Consider the following 27,949-nt stretch of genomic DNA (forward strand, 5'->3'; position numbering starts at 1 on the left):
ATGACCCGGTATATGTGCATGCTTTCACACACAACCCTTGAAGATCCCGTAACGACACGTGACATCAGGGCGTGACGTGTAATGTACGAGTCGACAACGCTAGGCACGTTATACTTTCACTGAAGCAAGCAAACGATCTCTGCGTCAGCGCGGAAAGTGAGGAACTAACCGATCTCTGCTTCATTACAGTTTGCACATGTGTTTTCGTCGCGAATGTTGATCTTCCTTCAAAACAGCCGGTAAAAGATCGCGCGATAACGCGCGTCATCACTTCGACACGGAATTAGATATGGCTTTTGTTCACACAGCGCTCGTCCCGGGTCGATTACCGCAATGTTACTAGGTCCCCGACCCGGGTTCGATTCGGTAATCAATTCCGGGACGTGGTTGCTTTCACACAGAAGGCGACCAGGCAATGTTACGGGAATATTGCGGTCCGACGTGCAGTGTGAAAGGGGCTCAGGAGGCCCAAAATGCCAAAACGCTACTAATATTGAAGGGCAACTTGATGGGAGTGCTTGCAGAGAGGCCATGTCTTTGCTCAACCATACCACAGACAAGTCCCTAATCAGTGTTGTAGTCGAGACCAGCTCATTCGAGTCTGAGTCCAGATCGAGTTCAGAGAGATTGGGTCTGAGACAAGACCTAAAGAAATCTTCAAGAGTATGTAAAATGTTAGGTGGGAACAATAAAGGTTAAAAGGGCCACATAGTATGTGGTGTAAAGTTAATTTTATTAGTATTATGAATTGTTACTTGTCAATATTAAGTGCTCATTTTCACATAACATCGTTGTACCACTATACACATCCATATAACCTTTCTAGTACACATAACATTACTGTATCACTCTATACTGTAATTCTACATAACACTTCTAGTACAAGTAACATTACTGTACCACTATACCTGTAAATGTTCAACTGTAACAGCTTTTACATAACTTTTAACCTTGAAGCTTAACTAATGACTGCTAATATCCTTACAATGTCTTGGATTATGTGCACTTTAGATGTTGTGAAGATTACAGATGGGCATAATTACTTTTCAAAAAAATAAGTGAGGAGACCATCCTGCTTCCCAACCAACCACGATGTGGTCTCATGATCAATCCACCCTGACTAAAAACACTCTACTGGTGCAGAGGAAGCGGGGACTGACAACAGTTACCATTTTATCACGTTCTGTAACAGCATCGGATAATCTAATGCTAATTTCCCTGGATGGTGCGTTTTAAGGGTAAAATACACACTAGTCGAAGTTTTTTTAGTTACGGAGGCAGGAGGGTAACTTAAGGCCGGTGACACACTGGCTGCGTGGCGTCTCTGCTGCGTGCCAGAAGCGTGGTGGCTGCTTCGCGTTTTCTGTGTCTTTACACACCAGAAGCGTGTCTGCATGCGGCGCTTGGTTCGCTGCTGCTGCTGTAGGTGACATAGAGAGAGGCCGCCGAAAAACCAGGCTCTTTATTTTTTTTATTACAATATCAAATTTATTTTTGTATTTTTTTACACACCTACTGATAAGACACCGTCAACAGTATTGACGGCACAATAGAGTATGTTTGACAGGTGCAATATTTGAAAATCGATCATTATTAATTTATTTTTAAAATTACATTTATATCTGAATTTATGCCAACCTATAGACTTTCAAATATCAAAATGTCATGAATTAATATGTATTTGTGTACAAAATGACATATCTTCCTAGTATATTTTGCCTGGAAACACTTCCAACATGCACGCGTGTCACTTTAAAAATAGGCGTCGGTTCTATTTCTAGCATGCACGGGTTTTCCGCGCGTCTCACGCAGGCAGTCTGCAAGATCTAACCTGTTAACATGGGAACCGAATTAAAAACAGACACGCCACGCAGCTGAGACGCTTGCGCCACACATCCAGTTTAAATAAACATTAACATACAGTAATAATCATGAAATATTTGGATTGGGACTCGAGTGGACTCGGGCATAAGTCCGATTCCTAATATGTTCGAGTCCGAGTCAATACCGAGTCAAAATGCACACGAGTCCATGACAAGACCGAGACCATTAAAATACGGTCTCGAGACCGAGTCCAAGACCGAGTCCGAGTCTCGAGTACTCAACACTGTCCCTAATCATCCAAAAGATGAGAGAGACCTTTCAGCATCGCCAAGAGCTTATTAAAGATCCAGGCTCTAGTGTTGATATCCTCTCCACATTCCCAGGATTCCTAGATACAAAAGGCCTGGTAAGTTTGGAATAACATGTTTTCACAAGAATTCAATTTGAGAACATTGTTTATAGTTTAACATCTTCTTAAAGGTTGGTCAAGACTTCACTCTCCTGTTTGACACCGAGACATCCTCCAGGCTGCTTCAGAAGAGGGACACACTCTTCAGGCCAAATGTCATTAAAGACACCAAGCAACTTACTTCAACAGCAGAGATGAGTCAGTTGTTGCTCTCAGCAGAATGTCCTGAAGGAAGTGACCTTCATGAGACAAGTAAGTCGTATTTGATTTGCTTGTTTTTACACATCTGCTATATTTGCAGTTACAATATATTTTGTTTTGATAACTTGCACTACATAAAATCTTTAAAAAGACTACATTAACCAGGTGAATGTTTAAAATGCTTTCTATTCTTCAACTTAAAATATTTAATTAGAAGGTTTAGAATAATTAATTCATGTGTTGTTGTTTTTTTGTTTAGTTTTTTCTTCATGTGAATTTCGTCTTTAGTTTACGACCGGGAAATGGCATCCCTTCTTTAACTGATACATCTCCTTCCACCATCACTAGGAGGAGTGAAGTCTCCAAAAACAGTCCATGTGATGCTGCTGAAAGACTTGTAATCTTTCATAAGGTATTGACATTTTAATATTGTGTTTTGGTTTGCTCTAACATGGAGATTTAAAATCATTCATATGCATTCTCATATTGCACCAGCCGCTGAGTTTCTTTGAACAGTCACTTTTATACTGTTGTTTTTTCTAACTGGACATTATGTTTGTGTCTAATATTCAATGTTCATTTTTAACTTTAGTCATGCTGCAGTTTGGAGGAGCCCCTCAACAACATCCAGCATCAGCATCCGTACCTCCTTGCTGTTGGATGCCAGAAAAGCAAGATTGAGGGCTTCTACATCATCTTGGATAAGCATCTCATCCCATGCCAGGCAAACCGCTCCCTTGGAGCATTTGATGAACTTTTCAAGGCACATTTTGTTAAATTTGTCCTATGATGGTGCACTTCTGAACTTTTACACATTCCTGCAGACACCCTGTATAACATTGATGAAGGTAAAATGAAGGAGTCTCCCAGGGTTAGAGATTTGAGAGCCAGACTGATCGACCAGAAAGTAACCTTAACTTAGCCAGGCAGTATGATGTTGACAATGCTAACAGTCTTATTTGACAAAAAGAGCACACAGCCAGTCAACAGTTGATTTCACATTTAAGAGGTGAGAATTACAAATAAAAAAGTCATCGGCAAATATTTTGTGTGCTGTTGTTTATTAAACATTATTTTGTAGATCTTTTGAGACTTTACAGCAGGGATAGGCAGCTCCGGTCCTGGAGGGTCACTATCCTGCAGAGTTTAGCTTCAGCCCTCATAAAAACTCACCTGCCTGTATCTATCTAGTAATCCTGAAAACACTGATGTCCTTGTTCAGGTGTGTTTAATTAGGGTTGGAGCTAAACTCTGCAGGACAGTGGCCCTCCAGGACCGGAGCTCCCTATCCCTACTGTACAGATTTAACCATCTAAAACATGCAACTCTGAACAGTGTTGTTTTTCTGTATCCCTTTTAATGTTATTTTAACACTTTTTTTGGAGTCAAATTTGTAACTCCGGCATTGTGTTAAATATTTAACTATTTTGAAAGTGTTATTTTAACTCCAGAGAGTGTGGAGCTATATAAACTCTGAAAAAGTGTTGAAATCAACTCTGTGAGAGTTAATTTAACACTGGACTTTTTGCTGTGTACCCTAAATCATAGTAATAATACAGTGCATGGCTCAACAGTTCTGAAGGATGTTTGCTTGTTTGTTAACAGACACTGGTGTTCCCCACAGAATTAAGGGGTGGTCACACTGCACTTTTCGTTCCATCGACTTCCAATCATACGCATGCAAATGCATCAGACCGGAAACTCAAGCTCATGCGAAATACTTCTGCATTTCACTGCGTTCCAAAGTTCAAGTTTGGTGAACTCTGACCTCCGAATTCGCATCATGTAAAGACATGACTACCAGTAGAAGATCGATACATCACTGCGTGATCTCTCTGTAGAGAAATAAAGAAATGAAGAAAGCGCTAATTTTAGCCATAGCACACCGTCCTATTTTATATAATGAACAATTAAAAAGATTATATATAAAGAAGCTGCATGGTTCGCAGTGTCAACAGAAACAGTGACAGGTGATACATTTAAATGAGGACACGTTTTGTAATTTTTGTATTTCTTAGTGTGTATATATTTATATAGAGAGCGACTGAGAGTACAATATAATAAGATGCTTTCGACGCCATCACAAAAGACAGTACAAGCACAGATTAATCCATGTTGTGATAACTGAGGGGAAACCATTATATCCAGCTCCCGCCAATATTCACAGCGGTGTCAGAAAAACTTCACGTTCAATGTCTAGTGTGACCGCCCCGTGACCAATGACAGTGGGAGGCACTGTTGGAGCGGAGATCCCCGCTAATGGCTGTAATCAAACAAGTGTTGCCCTCCCTCACAAAAGATACTTAATCAGGCATTACAGGAAAGATGAAATGACATAGAAGCTTTTCTGAAGATGGTCGGTTCTTTTCATATTAGGGCTGTCACGATATTAGATTATTGTGGCCATATGAATTCACGATATCGATATATCACGGTATGTTTAGAAAATTTGAGGAATCAGCCAAATTAATTTTGACTTAGTTTTTATTTTTAGCCTAATGAACATTAAGATACTGATAAACAGGACACGTGCATTTTCACTACTTCTTCTTCTTCTTCTTCTTCGTCGTCTTCTTCTTCTTCTTCTTCAGGTCACAGCTGTACTGAGACTCTGGCTTTCTTTCTTCTTTGAAGCTCCCCATGAAATTAGAAGAGAGAAAATACAGTCAAGTTCAACTGTATGATGAATAAATATTGATATCAAAACTGATACTAGTTTAACCTGTTATCTTGTGTACCTGTATTTTAATCTCTTTAACCTACAGTTGTGCCAGGGCCACTTAACATGCTTCTAATTTAGTTTTAATGTACATCTAGAACAGCTGCAGCGACCAACTTAACATTTTACAGAGTTTAATGTAACATTGTGGTCACTCAGTTTTCTAGGTTTGTTTTAATTGTGTAATAGATTTGAACAATGAAATCAAGTGCAAATACAAAAACTGTTTTTATTAAAAGTGTCTCCCCTTTATTTAAATATATGAACACAGGAAACTGCTGTTAACAGGTTAATGTATCGTTTCCCATTCCTTTACTACTAAAATAATGGGAACGTCCTGTTTGAACATGGTTCTTCTCAGAGTAGAGCGGCGTGTGCTGTGTCTTCTTCTTGTTATGACGGATGTTAGCATTAAAGCACAATACTGCCACCCTTGAGCTCAACCAGGTACTGGCGCTGTAGTAGACTCTTTGTGTGTCATGTTTTCATAAGTGTCCCATTAAATATCCTGGTTATCACCAATACCGGAATATCATCACACATTAAATTAACACGATGTTGATATTTCATAAATGTAATATCAAGGTTATCCTCAATACCGGTATATTGTGACACTCATATAAAAACACCCGCGCTGCATTTTAATTCAGAAACATGCAGTGCTCAGTTTATTCAATGAAGTATAAGCCTTTTGGAAAATCTCTCTGTGGCGGTCAGTTTTGATTATAGTGACGATCTGTCACAAATAACACCAAATGGCCATAATGATAACAAAAATAAGAGTTCACACATCACACAACTGCTTAAAAAAATTGCATTAAAAAAGGATTGCTGTTCTCATCCCGTTAAGATTTGCTATCACTTAACACTAGAGCTGCGTGATTAATCATTAAAAGATTGCGATCTTCAGTAATCAGAATAATATGATGATTAACTGCTCAAGAAACATAAATTTTATTATTATTATTCTTATTGTGTTGAAAACAGATGAGTAGATTTTTTTTCAGGTTTCTTTGATAGAAAGTTAAGAAGAACAAAATTCTATAATAATAATTCTTGAGCAGTAAATGATCATATTATTCTGGTTTCTGAAGATCATGTGACACTGAAGACTGGAGGAATGATGCTGAAAATACAGCGGAGCATCACAGAAATACATTACACTATAATATACATTCAAGTAGAAAGCAGTTATTTATTTATTGTAAAAATGTATCACAACATTACTACTTTTGCTGTATTTTGGATCAAATAAATGTAGGCTCTGTGAGCAGAAGATAATTATAAAAAAAAAAAAAAAACTTACCGTTCAAAGACTTTTGGACTGGTAGTGTATATTAAAGTGTTTAACAATTCGTCACACATTATTTTATTTAGTGATCTATGAAAAAATAAAATGAAAAAAATTGTGATTCTCAATTTATCCAGAATCGTGCAGCCCTACTTAACACTTCATAATAACGTTTAGGTATGAGTTATTTATAAATTATTAGTTAATGATGAACGAATCATTTACAAAACATGAATATATGTTCTGTAATGATTAATGGGTGGTATGCTAACGATTTACAAATGTGATGTAAGTTATCGTAAAAAAAATAATCAAATCATGAAATGAATGAAACTGATCATTAGTAGGTTCATAATTTATTAGTTGATACATGATCACTTATAAATCATTGAAGTATTTGTCAAAGTTGTTTTGAATCATTAAAACAATGAACAAATGATGAATAAACCATTAGTAAATGATCAGTATGTGATCTATTGGTGAAGTTGTTAGCTGGTGCGTGTTCAAAAGCACAAACATGCAGGTAATGCTAAAGCACTGCTTTTAAGAAGAGTAACTCATTTGTTTTAAAGTGGATAAACATTTATAAATGTCTTAGTCAGGTGATTCCAGTGGCTTGTGTTAAATTTTATTTTCTACTGGAACAAGATCTTTAATAATGTAAGCTGGACTCAAGTTTGGTCATTACCTCAGATATTACTCCACACAAATAAGGTTAAGGAAATATCATATCAATTAATTCATAGAGTTTATCCAACAAAACAACTCCTACAAAAATGTAATTGATATTGATTTGAAATGCTCATTTTGTGAATGCTCCATTGAAAACATGTACTCATTTGTTTTGGTTCTGTCAATACACCCAGCGTTTTTTCTTCAAATGTGGAGGTTATTATTGCTGATAATATTTAATGAACATTTTCCTTATCTAATAAACATGTGATGTTGTTTATTATATCAAGAATCACTTTTTAAAGGACATTGGTTTTATTATAAATGTAATTTTATTTTTATGTAAATTTCATATTCATAAATGTTTACAAAAGGCAAAACTCTTTTTATGGTGCTTGAAAAGGAGATTAAAATCTATGTAGATGTGATGTCAAAATCTAAAAATAGTGAAACGATAAAAACGATGAATATATGCTCCTCTTTTAACATGTTCACATAATAAAACAATAATAAGAAGAAGAAATAATGGTGATGACCTGCAAAGTATATTTTCTGTATATAAAAAAAAGATATATATATATATATATATATATATATATATATATATTTGTTTGTAAACTGATGCTTATGTACCCTCTCTTATTTTTTTCCTTTCTCCTATCTTCTTTGTTCCTTCTTGTTGAGGCATGTGGAATGTTTTGTTGTATAGTGAGATATGGCACTGTACATGATACTTGTTGACAATAAAACATTAAAAAAGAAAGAAATAAAGCACATATCAGCACATTTGTACAATGCTGATTAATTTACAAATGCCAACAAACTGACTGATTAATCAGTCGACCTCTACTCTTATTCAAATCTTTAAAATTGGATTGAATTGAAGTACAGTGCACACACACACACATGTTTGTTTGTGTGTAAAGTGTGTTCATCCCATAGGTGTAATGGTTTTTATTCTGTAGAAACTGTATATTCTATGGCCCTTCACCAACCCTACACCTAACCCTAACCCTCACAGGAAACTTTCTGCATTTTTACTTTCTCAAAAAAACTCATTCTGTATGATTTATAAGTGTTTTGAAAAATGGGGACATGGGTTATGTCCTCATAAGTCACCCTCTCCTTGTAATACCTGTGTCATACCCATGTCATTATACAGAGTTGTGTCCTGATATGACACAAAAACATGCCCACACACACACACACACACACACACAGAGTTGTCACACACAGATTGTGTGTGTGAGAATGGTGTTCAGCTGAAAGTATTTTCTCCTGTCTTTGCCTGTATCAGTGTGAGAGGAAGGGGCTTAATACTGTCACTCAAATGAGATGAATTTTTTTTTTTTTTTTTTGTGCGCTGACCTAAACACAGCTGATCAGCTGACTGATTGATTCTTTAATCATGATTATTTTCTCTTCTGTGCTGCATGTATAACACGGTCAGGTTCAGAGGTGTGTCTGAACATTGCTATATTGCCTTCTTTACTGGTTTAGGTTTATTGTTTGATAGATGAAAAACAGAGAAACTCACATGTACACACAACTGTTAGCTGAATTTTCTCTTCTGATATTACACATTAATGTAAGCTGAGCATTTGCTTTGATGTTCTTGAGTGTGTTTAACACAGTCAAGTTCAAATATGGGTGCAAAAAATCCACTAAAACTCGGTCAGAGGTAATTCAGAGCATTGCCATTGTGCTATTGCCTTGTGAGCAAGTGAGAAATGTTAAATAAAGAAACATGAAAATGACTTGATTTTACTGTCAATTCCTTTTACATTCTCCAAGGTATTAACATTACCATTGGTCATAACTCGATGTAGGATGTTTCTGTACATAAATGTAAGCACTGTGGCAGTATGAAATATTTACAAAATGTACTCATGATACTCAAGTACTTTTAAAACAAGTACTTCAGTACTTCTACTTAAGTACACATCTGACTGTAGTACTTTTACTTGTACTTGAGTAAAGTTTAGCAAGGGGTATCTGTATTTTTACTCAAGTAATGAAGCTGTGTACTCTGTCCGCCTCTGCTTGCCTCACAGGTTCATCTTATTCAAATATTTATTGAACTTTTAAAAACTTATGTTTTTATTTTTTACTGGCAGAGTAGAAAGTGAAGCGATTTATTTTGAACAACCACTTCACAAGAAGTATTTGTGTGTGTGTGTGTGTGTGGTGCAGGATATGTTCAGAGCTGTTGTACAGTGTATATTGCAGGTGCTCAAAGATCATGATACACATCATTTCTCTCTCTCTCAGCTGTACTTTAATGCAAAAGCAAGTAGATCATAAATAACTAAGTGAGATGTATAGCTCTTCAGCTATGTACTGTAGTAATATGGACTGATCAGACTGATTTGAACACTCAAACAATTACTGTGTATCGTCCTAATTCATACAGCTGTTTTTCTTCTTGACAAACTCCTCAGTAATAATGTTGATTGATCAGTAATCACACAATGATTTGTGTTGAATCTGTTTCGTGAGGTTACAGGTGTGGTATCAGTTTAATCTATCCCTGTGAACTCTTCTTCTTCTTCTTCTTCCAGGTATGTCTGGTGCAGAGACTGATATATCAGTGATGGAGGGAGATTCTGTCACTCTACACACCGATCTTACTCAAATACTCAACGATCAAACCATAACGTGGAGTTTCGGACCTAAACGCTCTGTCATTTCTCAAATAACGAGACCGAACGGTTGCACCTCATTTTTTGTCACTGATGTTGAGAGATTCAGAGGAAGATTACAGGTGGATCAAATCACTGGCTCTCTCACCATCAGAAACACCAGAATCAGACACACTGGACCATATGAACTAGAGATCTCTAGAGGAGGAACTATACATACATACAAGACATTCAATGTTACTGTCCAACGTGAGTATTTACCTTTCTCTCTTTCTTTCTTTCTTTCTTTCGGGAAGGGGACAGTATTGTTAGTACAGGGTTGTTCTAAACTCAGGAGATCTTTCTAATGTTAGTAATTCATGTTTTTGTTAACGCTGAGTTTAATTCTTTATTTAGTTTTTCATTATGTGTAAATGAAAAGTGACATCAAAGCTGCATTAAAGGGTCATGAATTAATGTGCTGCAGGTGATGGGAGATCTGCATCTATAGTTTTTAACAGAGGCACATGTCTAGATTTAGCACCAAGCAGGGTTTCATTAATGCTCCAGTCCTCTTTTGAAATTATAAGTGTGAAATATTGTTTTAGAAAAGGTTAAAAGTGGACTTGGTTTGGTCATTAAAAGAAACCTAAAAGAAATATAACCCAGAGTTATGTGCAGTGTTGAAAACTCTGATGTGTTAAATTTTGATTTGTGAAATTCGTTTTGTGAAGGTCCCATGATGTGGATTATTTTCTTTTTTTAAATGTTTTTTTTTTTTATCTTTGCTGAGGTGTACTTATATTGTTAGTATGATTTTTACATTTAGAAATAAAAGGTATTTTTATATCCTGATAGTCCTCTGGCTTGATTGCTCTGTTTGAAGGGGCGTGTCTGCTGTGAGACTCAGAGTAAACCACAACTGTTGTGATTGGCTGACATCTTTGCATTCAAAATGTGTATTACATGTGCAACCCCCCTCTCAAATACTTTTACAGCTGTCGAGATTAATTAATCGTGGAAGTGTTGATTATAGCATTAGTTTTTACATCTTTTCACATCACATGAAAGGCAGCAGTGATGAGCATTGAGTAGACGGGGATGTATTATCTGTATATATATATATGATCTCATCAATGCTAGGCCTGCCACGATAACAAATTTTGCTGGACGATAAATTGTCTGAGAAATTATCGCGATAAATGATAATATTGTCGTTCTAAGACCAGTTTCAACTAATATAATGATAATGGCATAAGAACGCAGGTACACCTTTTCAGAGATCAATAAACTTTTATTTTATTTTATGGCAGTTTCAGAGCAAGAAATGTCAACATGTTGACTTTGTGTGGTTATATTATGTGTATATGCCAGTTAGGGATGCTCATATTGACCGTTTAACAGTTAACCGAAAGTAAACATGTTGACCGATGAAGGGGCTGTTCACATATCACGTCTTTCCAAAGCTCTGAGAGCTTTGGAAAGAAGGAGAAAAGTGCGTACGTGCGTGTGTGTTAACCTGGCGCGCTGACACACAGACATATTTAGCTGAGCAAGCCAAATAAAGAGAGCAAAAAAAAAAGGCCCTTCCCAAAGCTGGTCACTCTAGCGAGACGTTATCTCTTAATTCCCGGGACATCTGTGCATCGGAGAGGGTGTTTTCTGCTGCCGGCGCTCCAGACTAACCACACATCACATCATGACATGCTACATTATTTAAATAAAAATAGAAAAAAAATTATCCTGGCCGAAAAAATTATCACTACTAAGAGAAACAATGTGAAGTTGATCATTTAGTGACTGGCTTGATTCACTGATGCATAAACAGTATTAAATGATTTAGAAAACTTCTGTGTGAACTTGAATAATTATCAGAAATCACTGATCACAGATCAGGCATTAATGAACACTGTTACTCACTGTTTGTGACGGTGCTGTCGAATCCATATAGTAAAAGTCTGTTTATAACGCCTGAGATTGCGACTGAATTAAATGTAAATGTTTGGGCGGGCAAAGCAGAGAAAGGGGACGTAACCTTTCCCCTTATGACGACGTTGCGTTATAAAACATTAACCGTTAAAACAAAACTGTAACTAGCCGCACCTCAGTTTTTAAACACAGGCTATGCCTACTGCATACATGCACCAAACGATTAACTAGCGATTAACTTTACCATTCAATAAATAAACACAGAGAACAGAGAAAATACACTAGATATAATTGTAACAAAATAAATACAAAACAAAAAAATAAAATAAAATAGAATGATTTTTAAAAAATCTCACAGATTTCACATTCACAATAGCTAGCTTAATAGACTATTGCAAAAAAGAAAATATATTATACTAATATATATATATAGAGAGAGAGCGATATACGAGATAGATATAGATAACGTAGAGTCTAGCTGTCGACTACTCAACAAATTAATCTGATCGCTGGGCCTTATTGCTTCACTTACTCCATATTACTATGAAGGAAAAGTATATTGCTGACTAACTGCGGTCCCAGACTTGTGTTTCTCTTCTAAGATCTGCCCATACACACTGAATGCCCCTCTGATGGGGCAATAGATGCGGCGATGCTGAAAAAATAAAGGACAGGAAATCGCTCTTTCTCATTTTTTTTTTCAGTGACCAATGAGAATTGTTTCCAGATGTCTGACTTGCCTTGCTTTGCTTCTGTCAAGTAAACAGCAGCTTTAATTTTCTTTTCAACTTAACTTCTACTGCACACCACCGCCCACCCTCGGGAGCCCAAACCCAATGCAAGCCCTCTAACATCATCACATTGAGGTACGATATCTATGGTAAATGGACTGCTTTTATATAGCGCTTTCAACAGACCACATGGCCATCCAAAGCGCTTTACAAATTGCCTCATATTCACACACTTCAACCACTGAGCCACTGCCGCCCCAGTATACCAGTAAGATCGATTCCATGCAATATAATTAAATCTAGTGGGGGCGGCAGTGGCTCAGTGGTTCATGTAGGTTGTCTACAAACCGGAAGGTTGGTGGTTCAATCCCCGGCTCCACCTTACCAAGTGTGGAGGTGTCCTTGAGCAAGACACCTAACCCCAGCTGCTCCCGACGAGCTGGATGTGCCTTGCATGGCAGACACCGCAGTCGATGGGTGAATGTGAGGCAAATTGTAAAGCGCTTTGGATGGCCATGTGGTCTGTTGAAAGCGCTATATAAATGCAGCCCACTTACCATTAGTGTATGATTAAAACGATGAGTGGGCCCGGTGACATTTGGCTTGACTCCAAAGGAGTTTATTAGGTCAGTAAACGCAAGTCCTAATGCATCATTTGTATCATCAACGTGAATATTAAAATCTCCCATGATTAGCGCCTTATCAACTGTAACCAGAAGGTCTGAGGTTTTGTAAGTTAATATCTCTGAGAATCTGTTTGTGTGTGTTCTCCAGGTGTGATCAATGGGACAGGTGGAGTGAAGTTAGTGTCAGTGAAGGAGGGAGAATCTGTCACTCTAGACCCTAATCTTACTCAAATACACAGAGATGATCTGATGCTGTGGAGGATTGGACATAAAAGCATCCTCCTGGCTACAGTTGATGCAGAGACTAATGAGAGCTCTTTATACGATGCTGATGGGAGATTCAGAGACAGACTGAAGCTGAATAATCAGACTGGATCTCTGACCATCAGAAACACCAGAACCACAGACTCTGGACTCTATCAACTACAGATCCGAGGCAGAGAGAGCTCACAGCTGTTCATTCTCACTGTCAACCGTGAGTAACTGAGTCTTCAGACAACTGTTTTATAATGGAATGACATGCACTTAACACTTTAGGTTAGAAAATAATAGATGACATGAAATTCACAGTATTTCCTCATACAAATAGATTTTTGACATTTACCTAAAGACCCTTTTTGAGTAACTGGAGCAAAAGTTTTCACTTTTGTTCAAATTCTGATCATGTTTGTTATTTTGATTAGTGATCACACAAATATAGTCTGATTTAATGACACAAATAACCACTTTACAACCTAAGTCAGCTGTCTCTAACAGAGTGAAATAATGCTCCAAAAACCTGTGGCAGTATGAAAAACCAACAAGGAATTTTAATGTGTTCTGGCCGAGCAGAGGAGGGAAATCAGTTATCTGGAATCAGGGAAATGTGTATTTAAGTTGGAGCTGCAGGAGCGCAGCAGTAATTAGCAGAGAGATGCAGGTCACCTGAATCGAGTCCGAGGCTGTGTTTGGGCAGGGTGGATCGTTGCAGGTTCCTGGGAGATCGTTTGAGTGTGTGTGCTGCACCCTGAACACCAGCTGCAGAGTGAAGCAAGTCTCTTACACTGACATGATAATATCTTATATATATCTTATATCTCTTATACTGACATGATAGTATCTTATATGTATCTTATATCTCTTATACTGACATGATAGTATCTTATATATATCTTATATCTCTTATACTGACATGATAGTATCTTATATGTATCTTATATCTCTTATACTGACATGATAGTATCTTATATATATCTTATATCTCTTATACTGACATGATAATATCTTATATATATCTTATATCTCTTATACTGACATGATAGTATCTTATATGTATCTTATATCTCTTATACTGACATGATAGTATCTTATATATATCTTATATCTCTTATACTGACATGATAATATCTTATATATATATCTTATATCTCTTATACTGACATGATAATATCTTATATATATCTTATATCTCTTATACTGACATGATAATATCTTATATATATCTTATATCTCTTATACTGACATGATAGTATCTTATATATATCTTATATCTCTTACACTGACATGATAGTATCTTATATATATCTTATATCTCTTACACTGACATGATAGTATCTTATATATATCTTATATCTCTTACAATGACATGATAGTATCTTATATGTATCTTATATCTCTTACACTGACATGATAGTATCTTATATGTATCTTATATCTCTTACACTGACATGATAGTATCTTATATGTATCTTATATCTCTTACACTGACATGATAGTATCTTATATATATCTTATATCTCTTACACTGACATGATAGTATCTTATATATATCTTATATCTCTTACACTGACATGATAGTATCTTATATATATCTTATATCTCTTACACTGACATGATAGTATCTTATATATATCTTATATCTCTTACACTGACATGATAGTATCTTATATATATCTTATATCTCTTACACTGACATGATAGTATCTTATATATATCTTATATCTCTTACACTGACATGATAGTATCTTATATATATCTTATATCTCTTACACTGACATGATAGTATCTTATATGTATCTTATATCTCTTACACTGACATGATAGTATCTTATATGTATCTTATATCTCTTATACTGACATGATAGTATCTTATATATATCTTATATCTCTTATACTGACATGATAGTATCTTATATGTATCTTATATCTCTTACACTGACATGATAGTATCTTATATGTATCTTATATCTCTTACACTGACATGATAGTATCTTATATGTATCTTATATCTCTTACACTGACATGATAGTATCTTATATATATCTTATATCTCTTACACTGACATGATAATATCTTATATATATCTTATATCTCTTATACTGACATGATAGTATCTTATATGTATCTTATATCTCTTATACTGACATGATAGTATCTTATATGTATCTTATATCTCTTATACTGACATGATAATATCTTATATATATCTTATATCTCTTATACTGACATGATAGTATCTTATATATATCTTATATCTCTTATACTGACATGATAGTATCTTATATGTATCTTATATCTCTTATACTGACATGATAGTATCTTATATGTATCTTATATCTCTTATACTGACATGATAGTATCTTATATATATCTTATATCTCTTATACTGACATGATAATATCTTATATATATCTTATATCTCTTATACTGACATGATAATATCTTATATATATCTTATATCTCTTATACTGACATGATAGTATCTTATATATATATCTTATATCTCTTATACTGACATGATAGTATCTTATATATATATCTTATATCTCTTATACTGACATGATAATATCTTATATGTATCTTATATCTCTTATACTGACATGATAGTATCTTATATATATATCTTATATCTCTTATACTGACATGATAATATCTTATATATATCTTATATCTCTTATACTGACATGATAATATCTTATATATATCTTATATCTCTTATACTGACATGATAATATCTTATATATATCTTATATCTCTTATACTGACATGATAGTATCTTATATATATCTTATATCTCTTATACTGACATGATAATATCTTATATATATCTTATATCTCTTATACTGACATGATAGTATCTTATATATATCTTATATCTCTTATACTGACATGATAATATCTTATATATATCTTATATCTCTTATACTGACATGATAATATCTTATATATATCTTATATCTCTTATACTGACATGATAGTATCTTATATATATCTTATATCTCTTATACTGACATGATAGTATCTTATATATATCTTATATCTCTTATACTGACATGATAGTATCTTATATATATCTTATATCTCTTATACTGACATGATAATATCTTATATATATCTTATATCTCTTATACTGACATGATAGTATCTTATATATATCTTATATCTCTTATACTGACATGATAGTATCTTATATATATCTTATATCTCTTATACTGACATGATAGTATCTTATATATATCTTATATCTCTTATACTGACATGATAGTATCTTATATATATCTTATATCTTATATATATCTTATATCTCTTATACTGACATGATAATATCTTATATATATCTTATATCTCTTATACTGACATGATAATATCTTATATATATCTTATATCTCTTATACTGACATGATAGTATCTTATATATATCTTATATCTCTTATACTGACATGATAGTATCTTATATATATCTTATATCTCTTATACTGACATGATAGTATCTTATATATATCTTATATCTCTTATACTGACATGATAGTATCTTATATGTATCTTATATCTCTTATACTGACATGATAGTATCTTATATATATCTTATATCTCTTATACTGACATGATAGTATCTTATATGTATCTTATATCTCTTATACTGACATGATAATATCTTATATATATCTTATATCTCTTATACTGACATGATAATATCTTATATATATCTTATATCTCTTATACTGACATGATAATATCTTATATATATCTTATATCTCTTATACTGACATGATAGTATCTTATATATATCTTATATCTCTTATACTGACATGATAGTATCTTATATATATCTTATATCTCTTATACTGACATGATAGTATCTTATATATATCTTATATCTCTTATACTGACATGATAGTATCTTATATATATCTTATATCTCTTATACTGACATGATAATATCTTATATATATCTTATATCTCTTATACTGACAAGTGTGAGCAGGATCTCAAGGAGGGTTGAATCTGCAGAGGTTTACATGCATCAGTGAAGCTGTTACCTTAGAGGCTTCTTCCATTTTTATTTAAAGTTGTATTTTCTTGTAATTGTTGGATTACAAAAATCGGTGTAAAGACTATATTGGAACTTAACTACAAAGCTTGTTTTTTTTTTCCAGTCTTTGAACTTTGGTGGATTGTTAAAATATGAATATTAACCAGAGTACTAAGTTTTGTTTGATTTCATATTGATTGTTGAAAGTATCGCTGTGAAACTGAAGATACATTTGAACTGGAAAGTTTCGTTATGTATTTTTCCTTTAATACAACTGTGACACTGTGAATCTGAATTAATTGTGTGTGGACATTTCATTCAAATTAATATTGTAACCGGTGGCTTAAAGAGCTATTCTGGGTACAAGTGTTATATTTGACGAGACAGATCTTGTCTGGCGCCCCAACTAATCCAATCAGATTATTGATTTAAGTTTTTTTTTTATTATTTAACATTTATCTCCTTTAATCTCCTATAAAAAAAAAATTAATTATCTTAGCGCAATCACCGCTACAATCCATAAATATTATACTTTGGATATCATGTCAACACCTTTTTTTCAAGATATTGAAAAGATGAAGTATTTTCTGATGTGTGTAGTGTTTGTTATAGATCAGACACACATTCATACTAATGACTGTCTCTCTTTATAATTACAGGAACAGGTCTGTCTCCATGTGAGGTAGCATTGATTGTTATTAATGTCCTGATTCTAGCTGTTGCTGGTGTAGCTGGACTGATTTACTATCGCCACACGATCTCTGAAATACTAAATCAAACGTGTAAGTATTACACCTGATACAGTGTTTATTTTATGTCTTTATTTGTGCTTCAGTAGAGTTTGAATATATATAGTGTGACGTGACGTTTTTTTTTTTATCACTAGTTCTGCTTGTATCTGATGCAGTAATTAATGAAGTGTGATTGTGTGGTATTGAGCTGAATTACATTAATACACTTATTACTGAATATTAATCTCTTTGAAAGGCTGAATTTAAGATCTGTCTTTGATTACATCTGTTTGTTCATGTAGATTTGTTCTAGTCTAAAATTGTAGTCCTGCTGTGCTTTGGTCTTTCGATCTGGGCTGCTGGAGTCTTTCATATCTCTTCACACACACATGTGTGTGAGTGTGAGTGTGTGTGTGTGTGTGTTTGTGTGTCACTGTGTGTGGCTTCATTCATCTGCTTCATTTAAACATCACAGACTATTAACACACAAACTCATGAGCATGATCTGGAGAGAGTGCATGTACTGTGAATGACACTCATGTCTATAATATATCTCAACACATCTGGTCAGTAAGTGTTAGTATTTATTACAATGAAGGAATAGTTTATTATAAAATATACATTCACCTTCATGTCACTGCAGACGTGTATGACTTTATTTCTTCGGTCAAATACAAAATAAGATATCTGTATAAACATCATGGAGCTCTTCAGAAAACAGCAACAATTTTTAGAAACGTGTGTCATGTGACTGTATTCAGAGTCATGTGATGTTTGCGTGAGAACAGACAGAAATATGAGTTATTATTCACTGATCATCTTCCTATTCACTACAGATCTGAAATACAACACTGAGCTACAAACATGACAGAGAGAATTAATTAACTCAATATATTTAATAGATGAACTCCACACACGTGTTTGAGTATGGAAAATAATATTTGAGAATTATAGGCAAGGTTTTTTTTTTTTTTTTTTTTGGTGTGGTAAATGTTTATTAACCATCTAATTAATGTAAACACATGTAACATTATAGTTAACAGTTCTAAGTCTTCAGGTAAAGGTCATCCAGGAGATGAAGTGATTATTAGAAGCACACATATGAAGAATCACACACTATCCTCTCAGATATTAAATGATTCTGTCATGTTTGTTTGCTAACTCAGTAATAATCTCCTCATTTCTCTGTTTGTGTGTGCTGCTGACAGGGTCCGTTATTACGGGAGAAGATATCACTAGGACTAATGAGAAAATGATGTTTGAAGGTGACAATCTGCTCAGGAGCACCAGAACTGAACACTCTGGACCCTATATGCTATATGACATCGAATCCAGAAGTGCAGAGCAGATATTTTTTGTCACGGTCAATGGTGAGTAGCTCAAATCAGTATAATAATGATCACAGATCTTCAGTGACGGTCATTACCCATAATTCTGCTCTTCTGCAGGGAATTCAGATTAAACTGCTTAATGTTCAGACTCCATTCAGAGTTTATGAGATCCAGGGCTATTATTTATATTAGCAATCTGTATAAAGTTCACTTGGATTTATAGTTTTGTCTTTATATTACTGTCTCTACTTCAGATTTGATAATTCAAAATTTCTGTTCAAGACATCAGTGAACCATCCTCATTTCATTTCAAACTCTGATGTTCTCGTGAACACAGTTGATCTAAAGACAGATCTGTGTCTGTTTTTCTCTGTTTCTGTGTGCTGCTGTGACAGAGAATGTGAAGGTGAACCTAGTAAAATATGGAGATTCTGTTACTCTAAAGCCTGATCCTGAAATCCAGAGAGATGATCAGATGCTGTGGATGTTTGGAGATCAAGACATTCTCATAGCTCAAGTTAAAGCAGGGACTGGAGAGACGTACGGTGGTGCTGATGAGAGATTCAGAGGCAGACTGGAGCTGGATGAGACGACTGGATCTCTGACCATCAGGAACATATTACTTCAACACACTGGACTCTATAAACTACAGATCATCAGCCGCAGCGGAGGGATCTTGACAAAGAAGTTCAGAGTGTCCATGCAAAGTAAGGAACTGTCTTCAGGTTATGTTTAACATGTACTCGAGTGTAAGAGTGATGCTGTGAGTGAACAGTCCTACTCTGAACTCAGTTTAACAGGAAAAGGTGCACATTATAGTGTGTTAACTGTAACTTAAAAATTCATTTTGTGTTTTCATCAATTTATCCAATTTGTTCAAATGATGACTTAATGCAGAGCGAACATTAATAATTTACCTGCATTTATAAATATTGGATGTGTTTAAAAGCATATAATTTTGTTGTAGAATATTATAGTTATTAATGTCCTGTCACTAAATGAATGCCGTGGCAGATCCTGGACTATATAAGCATCGGTCTAGAGCTCGCAGCTGTGTGAGGCTTTCAGACACGACTTCCTTCCTTCAGATTAAAACAAAAAGACTTTAAATGAATTAAACAGCAGCTGTCTTGAGAAAAATTCAACTTTATATTTCAGTTAAATTAAATGTGAGCCAAAATCATCACAATTAAAAGAGCCAAAGACTTAGACTGCTTCAGTTTGTGTGCAGTGAATTATTTAATACACGAGTTTCACAATTTGAATTACTGAAATTAACTTTTTCATGACATTCTGATTTATTGAGAAGCACCTGTAGTTATAATTCCTTCACATTCGTTTTGTAGTTTGCATCTCATATATACATCAAAATCCAGAGCAGTACCTCTTCTCCGTTTTTAATTAGTTGGTGTGTCTCTGTATTTTCCTTCAGATTCCTCAGTAAAGAGAGAGAATGAATCAGAGACTGTAGAGATGTCACTGCTGGGTGAAAAAGTTCCTGATGCAGTGAATGAGCAAGAGAGGAGAAGATCACTTTAACAACACAAGACCCGCCCACTGCTGTCCTGTCAATCACTCTGACATCATCAACACATGCTCCTGAGACTACTGTGTGTCCAGACTCTGTCCAGTCTGTGTTGAGCTGTTAAAGCTGCACACAAGAAACTTCACATTACCTGTTATTATTAGTTTGACTTTCACAGATCTGGTTTGTGTGATTGTAGACAGTGAGTGTCATATGTGCTTTTATAAGACGTTTTATCACAGCAGTATTTCTCTAAGCACTACATGTGCTGTTTTTATATAAGTAACTCCAGTATCGGATTAATGTTGATGTCCAGCATTGATTAGTCTTCTTCGTGTGTATAGTGCCTTTGTGTTCAAGCTGAAGCTCCTGAAATCAGCCTTTCTGCACTTACAGCAAAAAAGATATGATACAGCATGTGTTGTGCTTTTTGTTGTGTTTTTAAATTTGACAACCACATCTGCTGGATGATTAATGTTCATGTAAGATATTCGCTGATCTTATATCTGATCATTTCTGTCCTCTAGTGGACTAACACTGATACAGCTTTTGCTTCCTAACAACGGTTTTAACAATATATTAGGGCTGCAGCTATCAAATACTTTAGTAATCAAGTATTCTACCAAAAATTCCATCGATTAATTGAGTAATCGGACAAAATGTGTTTTTGCTTACCATATTTTCCGCACTTTAAGGCGCACGGATAAGGCGCACCTTCAATTAATGACCTATTTTAGAACTGTTTTCATATATAGGGCGCACAGGATTATAAAGCGCATAGAATAGACGATACTGCAGTCAAACGTTTGACTGGGTTTGTGTTATGCATCCACTAGATGGAGCTGTGCTAAAGGGAATGTCAGCATTTTGACAGAGCGCTTTGATCCATATATAAAGCGCTACGGATTAAAAGGCGCACTTTCCTTTTTTAGAATTTTTTATTTTTATTTTTTAAATGCATAGAATGCAATGCATACATCAAAAATAAACATGTAATTATTACCCATTGTTTCTCTGTCTGTACTTGTACTGTGAACAATGACAATAAAGTTGACAGATGAATTAAGTGCATTTAAGCGCCACATTTGTGACGATCATGCACTAGAGAGACACAGGGAGATAGAGAGATCAAATTGCAGGTATTTATTCAATAAAGGGTAATCCAAATCGTCGTCAAACACAGCCAAGGTCAAAACCAAAAAGACAGTCCAAAATAAACAAACCAAGGAAAAGGGACAGGAAAGGTAACTCGGAAAATGAGAGGACTCGGAGGACGAGCAGACAGGAAGAATCTCGGGGGACGAGAATGCTGATACACGAAGGGCAAGGACTCCATACAAACAACAGGGACAGACTGGTATTTATAGGGAGGCTAATGACAATAAAGTGACTGCACATGGTGCAATTAACAGGAGTTCAGTTACTGTGAAAACAGGACCAGACTAGAGGAATTCTAGTGCCTACGGTGAAGCGCCTAAGGGGAAGTGAGCCCACTAGTGGACACCCAGGGAAACAGAGACTAGACAGTGTGATATTACCCCCTCCTCCACGGAGCAGCTTTCAGATGCTCCACCTGAACCCAAGGGAAAACCAAGAACACAAAGTGACCAGGAGGGAGGTGGAGCGGCGGAGAACTAGGGGGAGGGACGGAGGGCCAGGTAAAATGGGGAAAACAGAGACAAGAGGACCAGGTAGAATGGGGAAATAGAGACAAGAGAAGAGCAACACAAAACAAGGAGTCCAGGAGGGTGGTGGACCGGCGGAGGATCAGGGGGAGGGACGGAGGGCCACGTTCTTAGAGGGAAACAGAACGAAAGACACAGACCAGAAACCCAGGAGGGAGGTGGGCCGGTGGAGGATCAGGGGGAGGGATGGAGGGCCAGGTCCATAGGAGGAAACAGAAAGAAAGACACAGACAGAAGAACAACAAAAAATAAACACAAAAACACAAGTCCAAGAAGGACATCACGTGACGCCCACCAGGGCACAGCAGAAGACCACCATAACCCTGTGGTCGGGACGGACGCCCCCCTGGGTGGAGCAGAAGACCACCACAACCGTGTGGTCGGGACGGATGCCCCCCAGGGAGGAGCAGAAGACCACCACGTCTGTGTGGTCGAGGCCGGAGTCCCCCAGGGCGGAGCAGAAGACCACCACAACCGTGCAGCCAAACCAGACGCCCCCCCGGGGGCGGAGCAGAAGACCACCACATCCTTGTGGTTGAGGCAGAAGCCCCCCAGGGCGGAGCAGAAGACCACCATAACCGTGTGGTCGGGACAGACGCCCCCCAGGGCGGGGCAGAAGACCACCACATCCGTGTGGTCGGGCAAACAGGAGGACAAGTCTGGTTGGGCAAGTCTGAAACATAGAACATGAACATGTTAAGGGAAGCCTCCGTGGCCACAACAGGATCAGTCGGGTGTTAAGAGAGTTCGACTGAGACGTGACGAGACTCTGGAAGTTCCGTAGAGGCGAGGAGAGACTCTGGTAGTTCAGCAGAGACGTGGAACGGCTCTGGGAGTTCATCAGAGACGTGGAGAGGCTCTGATAGTTCAGCAGAAACGTGGAACGGCTCCGGCAGTTCAGCAGAGGCGTGGAGAAGCTCTGGCAGTTCCACAGAGAAGTGACGAGACTCTGGTAATCCCATGGTGTTTATACTGGATTCCAGAAGATCAATGCTGACTTGACTCTGCTCATGAAGATTATTGGTGACTTGCATTTGTTCATGAAGATCATTGGTGACTTGCCTTTGTTCATGAAGATCACCGGTGACTTGACTCTGTCCTTGAAGATCACCGGTGACTTGACTCTGTCTTTGAAGATCACCAGTGACTTGGCTTAACTCTTGAAGGTCAAAGATGACTAGCCTTGACTCTGGAAAGTCCACGGTAACTAGCCCTGACTCTGAAAGGTCAACAGTGACTAGTCCTGACTCTGGAAGGTCAACGGTAACTAGCCCTGATTCTGGAAGGTCAAAGGTGACTAACCCTGACTCTGAAAGGTCAACGGTGACTAACCCTGACTCTGGAGGGTCCCCGAGCACCTAAATCGACTCTGGAGGGTCCACGAGCCCCTTACTTGACTCTGGAAGGTCAACAGGAACTAAACCCTGACTCTGAAAGGTCAACAGTGACTTACCCTGACTCTGGAAAGTCGATGGTGACTAGCCCTGACTCTGGAAGGTCGACGGTGACTAACCCTGACTCTGGAGGGTCCACGAGCACCTGACTCGACTCTGGAGGGTCCACGAGCATCTGACTCGACTCTGGAGGGTCAACCGGAACCTGACTCAACTCTGGAGATTCCATGAGCACCTGACTCGACTCTGGAAGGTCAACAGGAATCTGACTTGATTCTGGAGAATCAACTGGAACGTGACTCGACTCTGGATGGTCCACTGGAACCTGACTTGACTCTGGAGGGTCAACGGGAATATGACTCAACTCCGGAGGGTCAACGGGAATATGACTCGACTTTGGAGGGTCAACCGGAACCTGACTCAACTCAGGAAAGCCCACTGTAGCTGCCATCCTCTGCAGTGGCTCCGGGTTGGCGGCCATCTTATGCAGTGGTGCTGGGTTGGTGGGCATCTTGTACTGTGGTGCTGGCTCAGCAGACGTGACGTGAACAGTCTCCTGGGAATCTCTAGGATCTTTGACAGCATGGAGAAATAATCCCAAAACGTCTCAGCGGCCATCTTGGGCGTTGGCGCTGAGCTGGCGGCCATCTTGCACCGTGGCGCTATGCTGGTGATCACTTTGTGATGTGGCGCTGTGTTGGCATCCATCTTGCCTCGTGGCGCTGGTGCTGACGGGCATCTTGTGCAGTGTCGCTGGACCTGCGGCCATCATGGGCAGTGGTGCTGGGCCGGCGGCCATTCTGCGCAGTGGCTCTGGGCTGGCGGCTATCTTGTGCTGTGGCGCTGGGCTGGCGTCCATCTTGCCTCGTGGCGCTGAGCTGTCGGCCATCTTGTGCTGTGGTGTTGGACTGGCTTCCATCTTGCCTAGTGGTGCTGGGTTGGAGGCCATCCTGTGCAATGGTGCTGGGTCGGCGGCCATTCTGTGCAGCGGCGCTGGGCTGGCGGCCATCTTGTGCAGTGGCACTGGACTGGCGGCAATCTTGTGCAGCGGCGCTGGCTCGGCTGACTTTCGCCTCTTTTCTCCTCTCCGTCCACAATGGTGTGACGGCGGTTCCCATCCGAACTCAGGGTCGACGGGGGGCCATATTGGAGAGTGATGCTGGACCTCCTCTCGACCACTCACTCCTGAGCGACCTCCCCTGGTCCCACGAAACACGACCAGGCGAGTACCCTCGAAACCATTCCTCACCCGCTCGGTGACTGGGGAGGAGATATGAATAGACATACCGCTGGATCTCTTATGGATAGAGTCCTTCTGTGACGATCGTGCACCAGAGAGACACAGGGAGATAGAGAGATCCAATTGCAGGTATTAATTAAATAAAGGGTAATCCAAATTGTCGTCAAGCACAACCAAGGTCAAAACCAAAAAGACAGTCCAAAATAAACAAACCAAGGGAAAAGGACAGGAAAGGGAACTCGGAAAACGAGAGGACTTGGAGGACGAGCAGACAGGAAGAATCTCGGGGGACGAGAATGCTGATACACGAAGGGTAAGGACTCCATACAAACAACAGGGACAGACTGTTATTTATAGGGAGGCTAATGACAATAAAGTGACTGCACCTGGTGCAATTAACAGGAGTGCAATTACTGTGAAGACAGGACCAGACTAGAGGAATTCTAGTGCCTATGGTGAAGCGCCTAAGGGGAAGTGAGCCCACTAGTGGACACCCAGGGAAACAGAGATTAGACAGCGTGACAACATTAAAAACAAAAAACATTAATTTAATTTATCTTTTAATTATTTAAAATTAAGCAAACTTAACTTTTTGGTGAACCAAGGGGATTTACTATTAAAAATAAAACATGGAAGAAATGTTGTGAGATTAAACCTTAAAATAAAATAATGTTTTTTTTTTTTTTTTTGGTAGTAGTAGGCTGTGTATATTCTGCTGAACAATAGTAGTATATATCTGGCAAATAATTGTCTTTAAACTAGACTTTTATTTTGACGGGTTGACGTACCTTTACAGTTCTGTGTATGTGATGTGATGCTAGTTTTAATCAAATCAAACGGTCAAATGCTCATGAAGTGACATGAAGTCAGAGCAGTTCTGGAGATGTTGTTCATGTGTTCACGTCCTGGTGAGACAGCAGACGCTGAAATCACCGCAAGCTTCATGCGCGCTTCTGTGTGTGTTAATAAACGAAGACGCGCTTCTGCTCCATTCATTAACACAGACAAGCAGAACATGCAGGATTCATATTTAAATAGACTGTTCCAGCTTAATATTTACAGATATTAGTCCATATCGTGATTTGATGTAAGTGCAATGAGCTATTTTTGATTAATTAATTCAAAATTTGGCAAATTCCGTGCCATTCCGCGTTAAACCATTTTTATGACTGGATTCCGCAATTCCCTCCGGGTTTTCTGAATCGCGGGAAACATAGGGCCCTAGTTGTGGTATACCAGCTTTATCTTGCAATGGACACACGCCACGACGTTCTCTTTAAGTTTGCCCGCGCCCTCAAATCGAAATACTGCTGACTGCTTGCAGTATGAGATTTCAGATGCAGGGCTTGTGTCTCCTTCCGCTTTGTGGGTGACGTAAACGCGTTGTCTCACATTTTAAAAAAATCATTGCGAAAGAACCTGACGTGAGATTTAAAATAAATTAAAAGAGGCTTCTAGGCAGAGGAGTTACTCGAGGAATCGTTTCAGCCCTACAATATAATTCACCTTTGAATATGAGCGATATAATCTTAATAAACAATAAAAAAGACAATTGTGTCAGATGTGTGTTTCTTCATACTGTATGTACACAATCAATATAAATCACAGTAAAAATTAAATTGATCTAGTTGTGTTGGTTGTAATAAACAACCAGAGATGAACAGTGACAAAATCAAATATTGTTCAACTAGCTGAACATAGTAATGAAAGAAAAGTACATAATAATAATAATAACTGGTTTTATGGTCAGGTAAATTATGGCATGTTATTGAAACTGAATGACAGTTCAAGAACAGTACAATCTATATTCTGTGGTTGAATGCGCGACTGAAACACTGTTTGTACTGTAACACCGTAATCCAGTGTTGTAGTCGAGACCAGCTCATTCGAGTCCGAGTCCAGAAAGGGTCGAGTCCGAGTCAAGACCGAGACCAGAGAGGGTCGAGTCCGAGTCCAGACCGAGTTCAGAAAGGGTCGAGTCCGAGTCCAGACTGAGTCCACAGATGGGCATAATTACTTTTCAAAAAAATAAGTGAGGAGACCATCCTAATACCCAACCGAGCACGATGTGGTCTCATGATCAATCCATCCTGACTAAAAACTCTCTCTACTGGTGCAGAGGAAGCAGGGACTGACAAAAGTTTCACTGCAAGTGCATGCAGTTGTGGATGTCTGTCCTTGTTTTTGGACAAGAAGACAAGTGCTGTGTCACTACACGGATCCTGAATGTCACTGAAGTATTTTCTCATCTGGTCAGAGATACTGGCTTCCACTGTATGGTTATACTGGCTTTTGTGTGCTTTGTAGCAGCTACTAGCCGAGGCAGTTTGGCTGGTGGTGGTGGAGAATTGTTTGATGAAGAATCATCTGCATTGAGTGCATTCATTGCTGAGTAGCTTCACCATCTGCCACAGCCATACTCTCTACAGCTGAGATCAAGGTATCTTAAAAAAAAAAAACAGCACAATACAATATTGCATTAGCATTAGGGTGAGTTCTACTCAAGTCATCAAGAAAAAACATTTTTTAAAACATTTTACATTTTTAACTATCATATTGAATTTAATGGTAATTTAAAGATTTTGCAATATATTTGTGACCCCGTCTATGAAATCCAGACCAAAGTCTCATAATCAAATTATGAAATTATATAGAATTTAAGTAGAGGTGGGTAGAGTACCCCAAAACTGTACTCAAGTAAAAGTAAAAGTACTTGTAGAAATATTTAC

General features: G+C 37.5%; 1 protein-coding gene across 2 annotated transcripts in view; it reads left to right on the forward strand.

Annotated features, from left to right (window-relative positions):
• Positions 1-21,932, forward strand: part of LOC113099024 (uncharacterized) — a 33,942-nt gene extending 12,010 nt beyond the window's left edge. Inside the window, exons 2-7 of one of the 2 annotated variants that reach the window (XM_026264075.1) lie at positions 9,678-10,007; positions 13,172-13,498; positions 17,974-18,096; positions 19,254-19,415; positions 19,772-20,083; positions 20,809-21,931. In XM_026264075.1, coding sequence (XP_026119860.1) covers positions 9,678-10,007; positions 13,172-13,498; positions 17,974-18,096; positions 19,254-19,415; positions 19,772-20,083; positions 20,809-20,915 — 1,361 coding nt within the window. In that variant the 3' untranslated portion in view covers positions 20,916-21,931. Of the gene's footprint in view, positions 1-9,677; positions 10,008-13,171; positions 13,499-17,973; positions 18,097-19,253; positions 19,416-19,771; positions 20,084-20,808 lie in introns of both variants that reach the window. The other variant, XM_026264074.1, reaches the window with a different exon arrangement.
• The last annotated feature ends 6,017 nt before the right edge of the window (positions 21,933-27,949 follow it).

The sequence above is a fragment of the Carassius auratus genome, unplaced genomic scaffold (genome assembly GCF_003368295.1).
Source record: "Carassius auratus strain Wakin unplaced genomic scaffold, ASM336829v1 scaf_tig00216836, whole genome shotgun sequence".
NCBI lineage: Eukaryota > Metazoa > Chordata > Actinopteri > Cypriniformes > Cyprinidae > Carassius > Carassius auratus.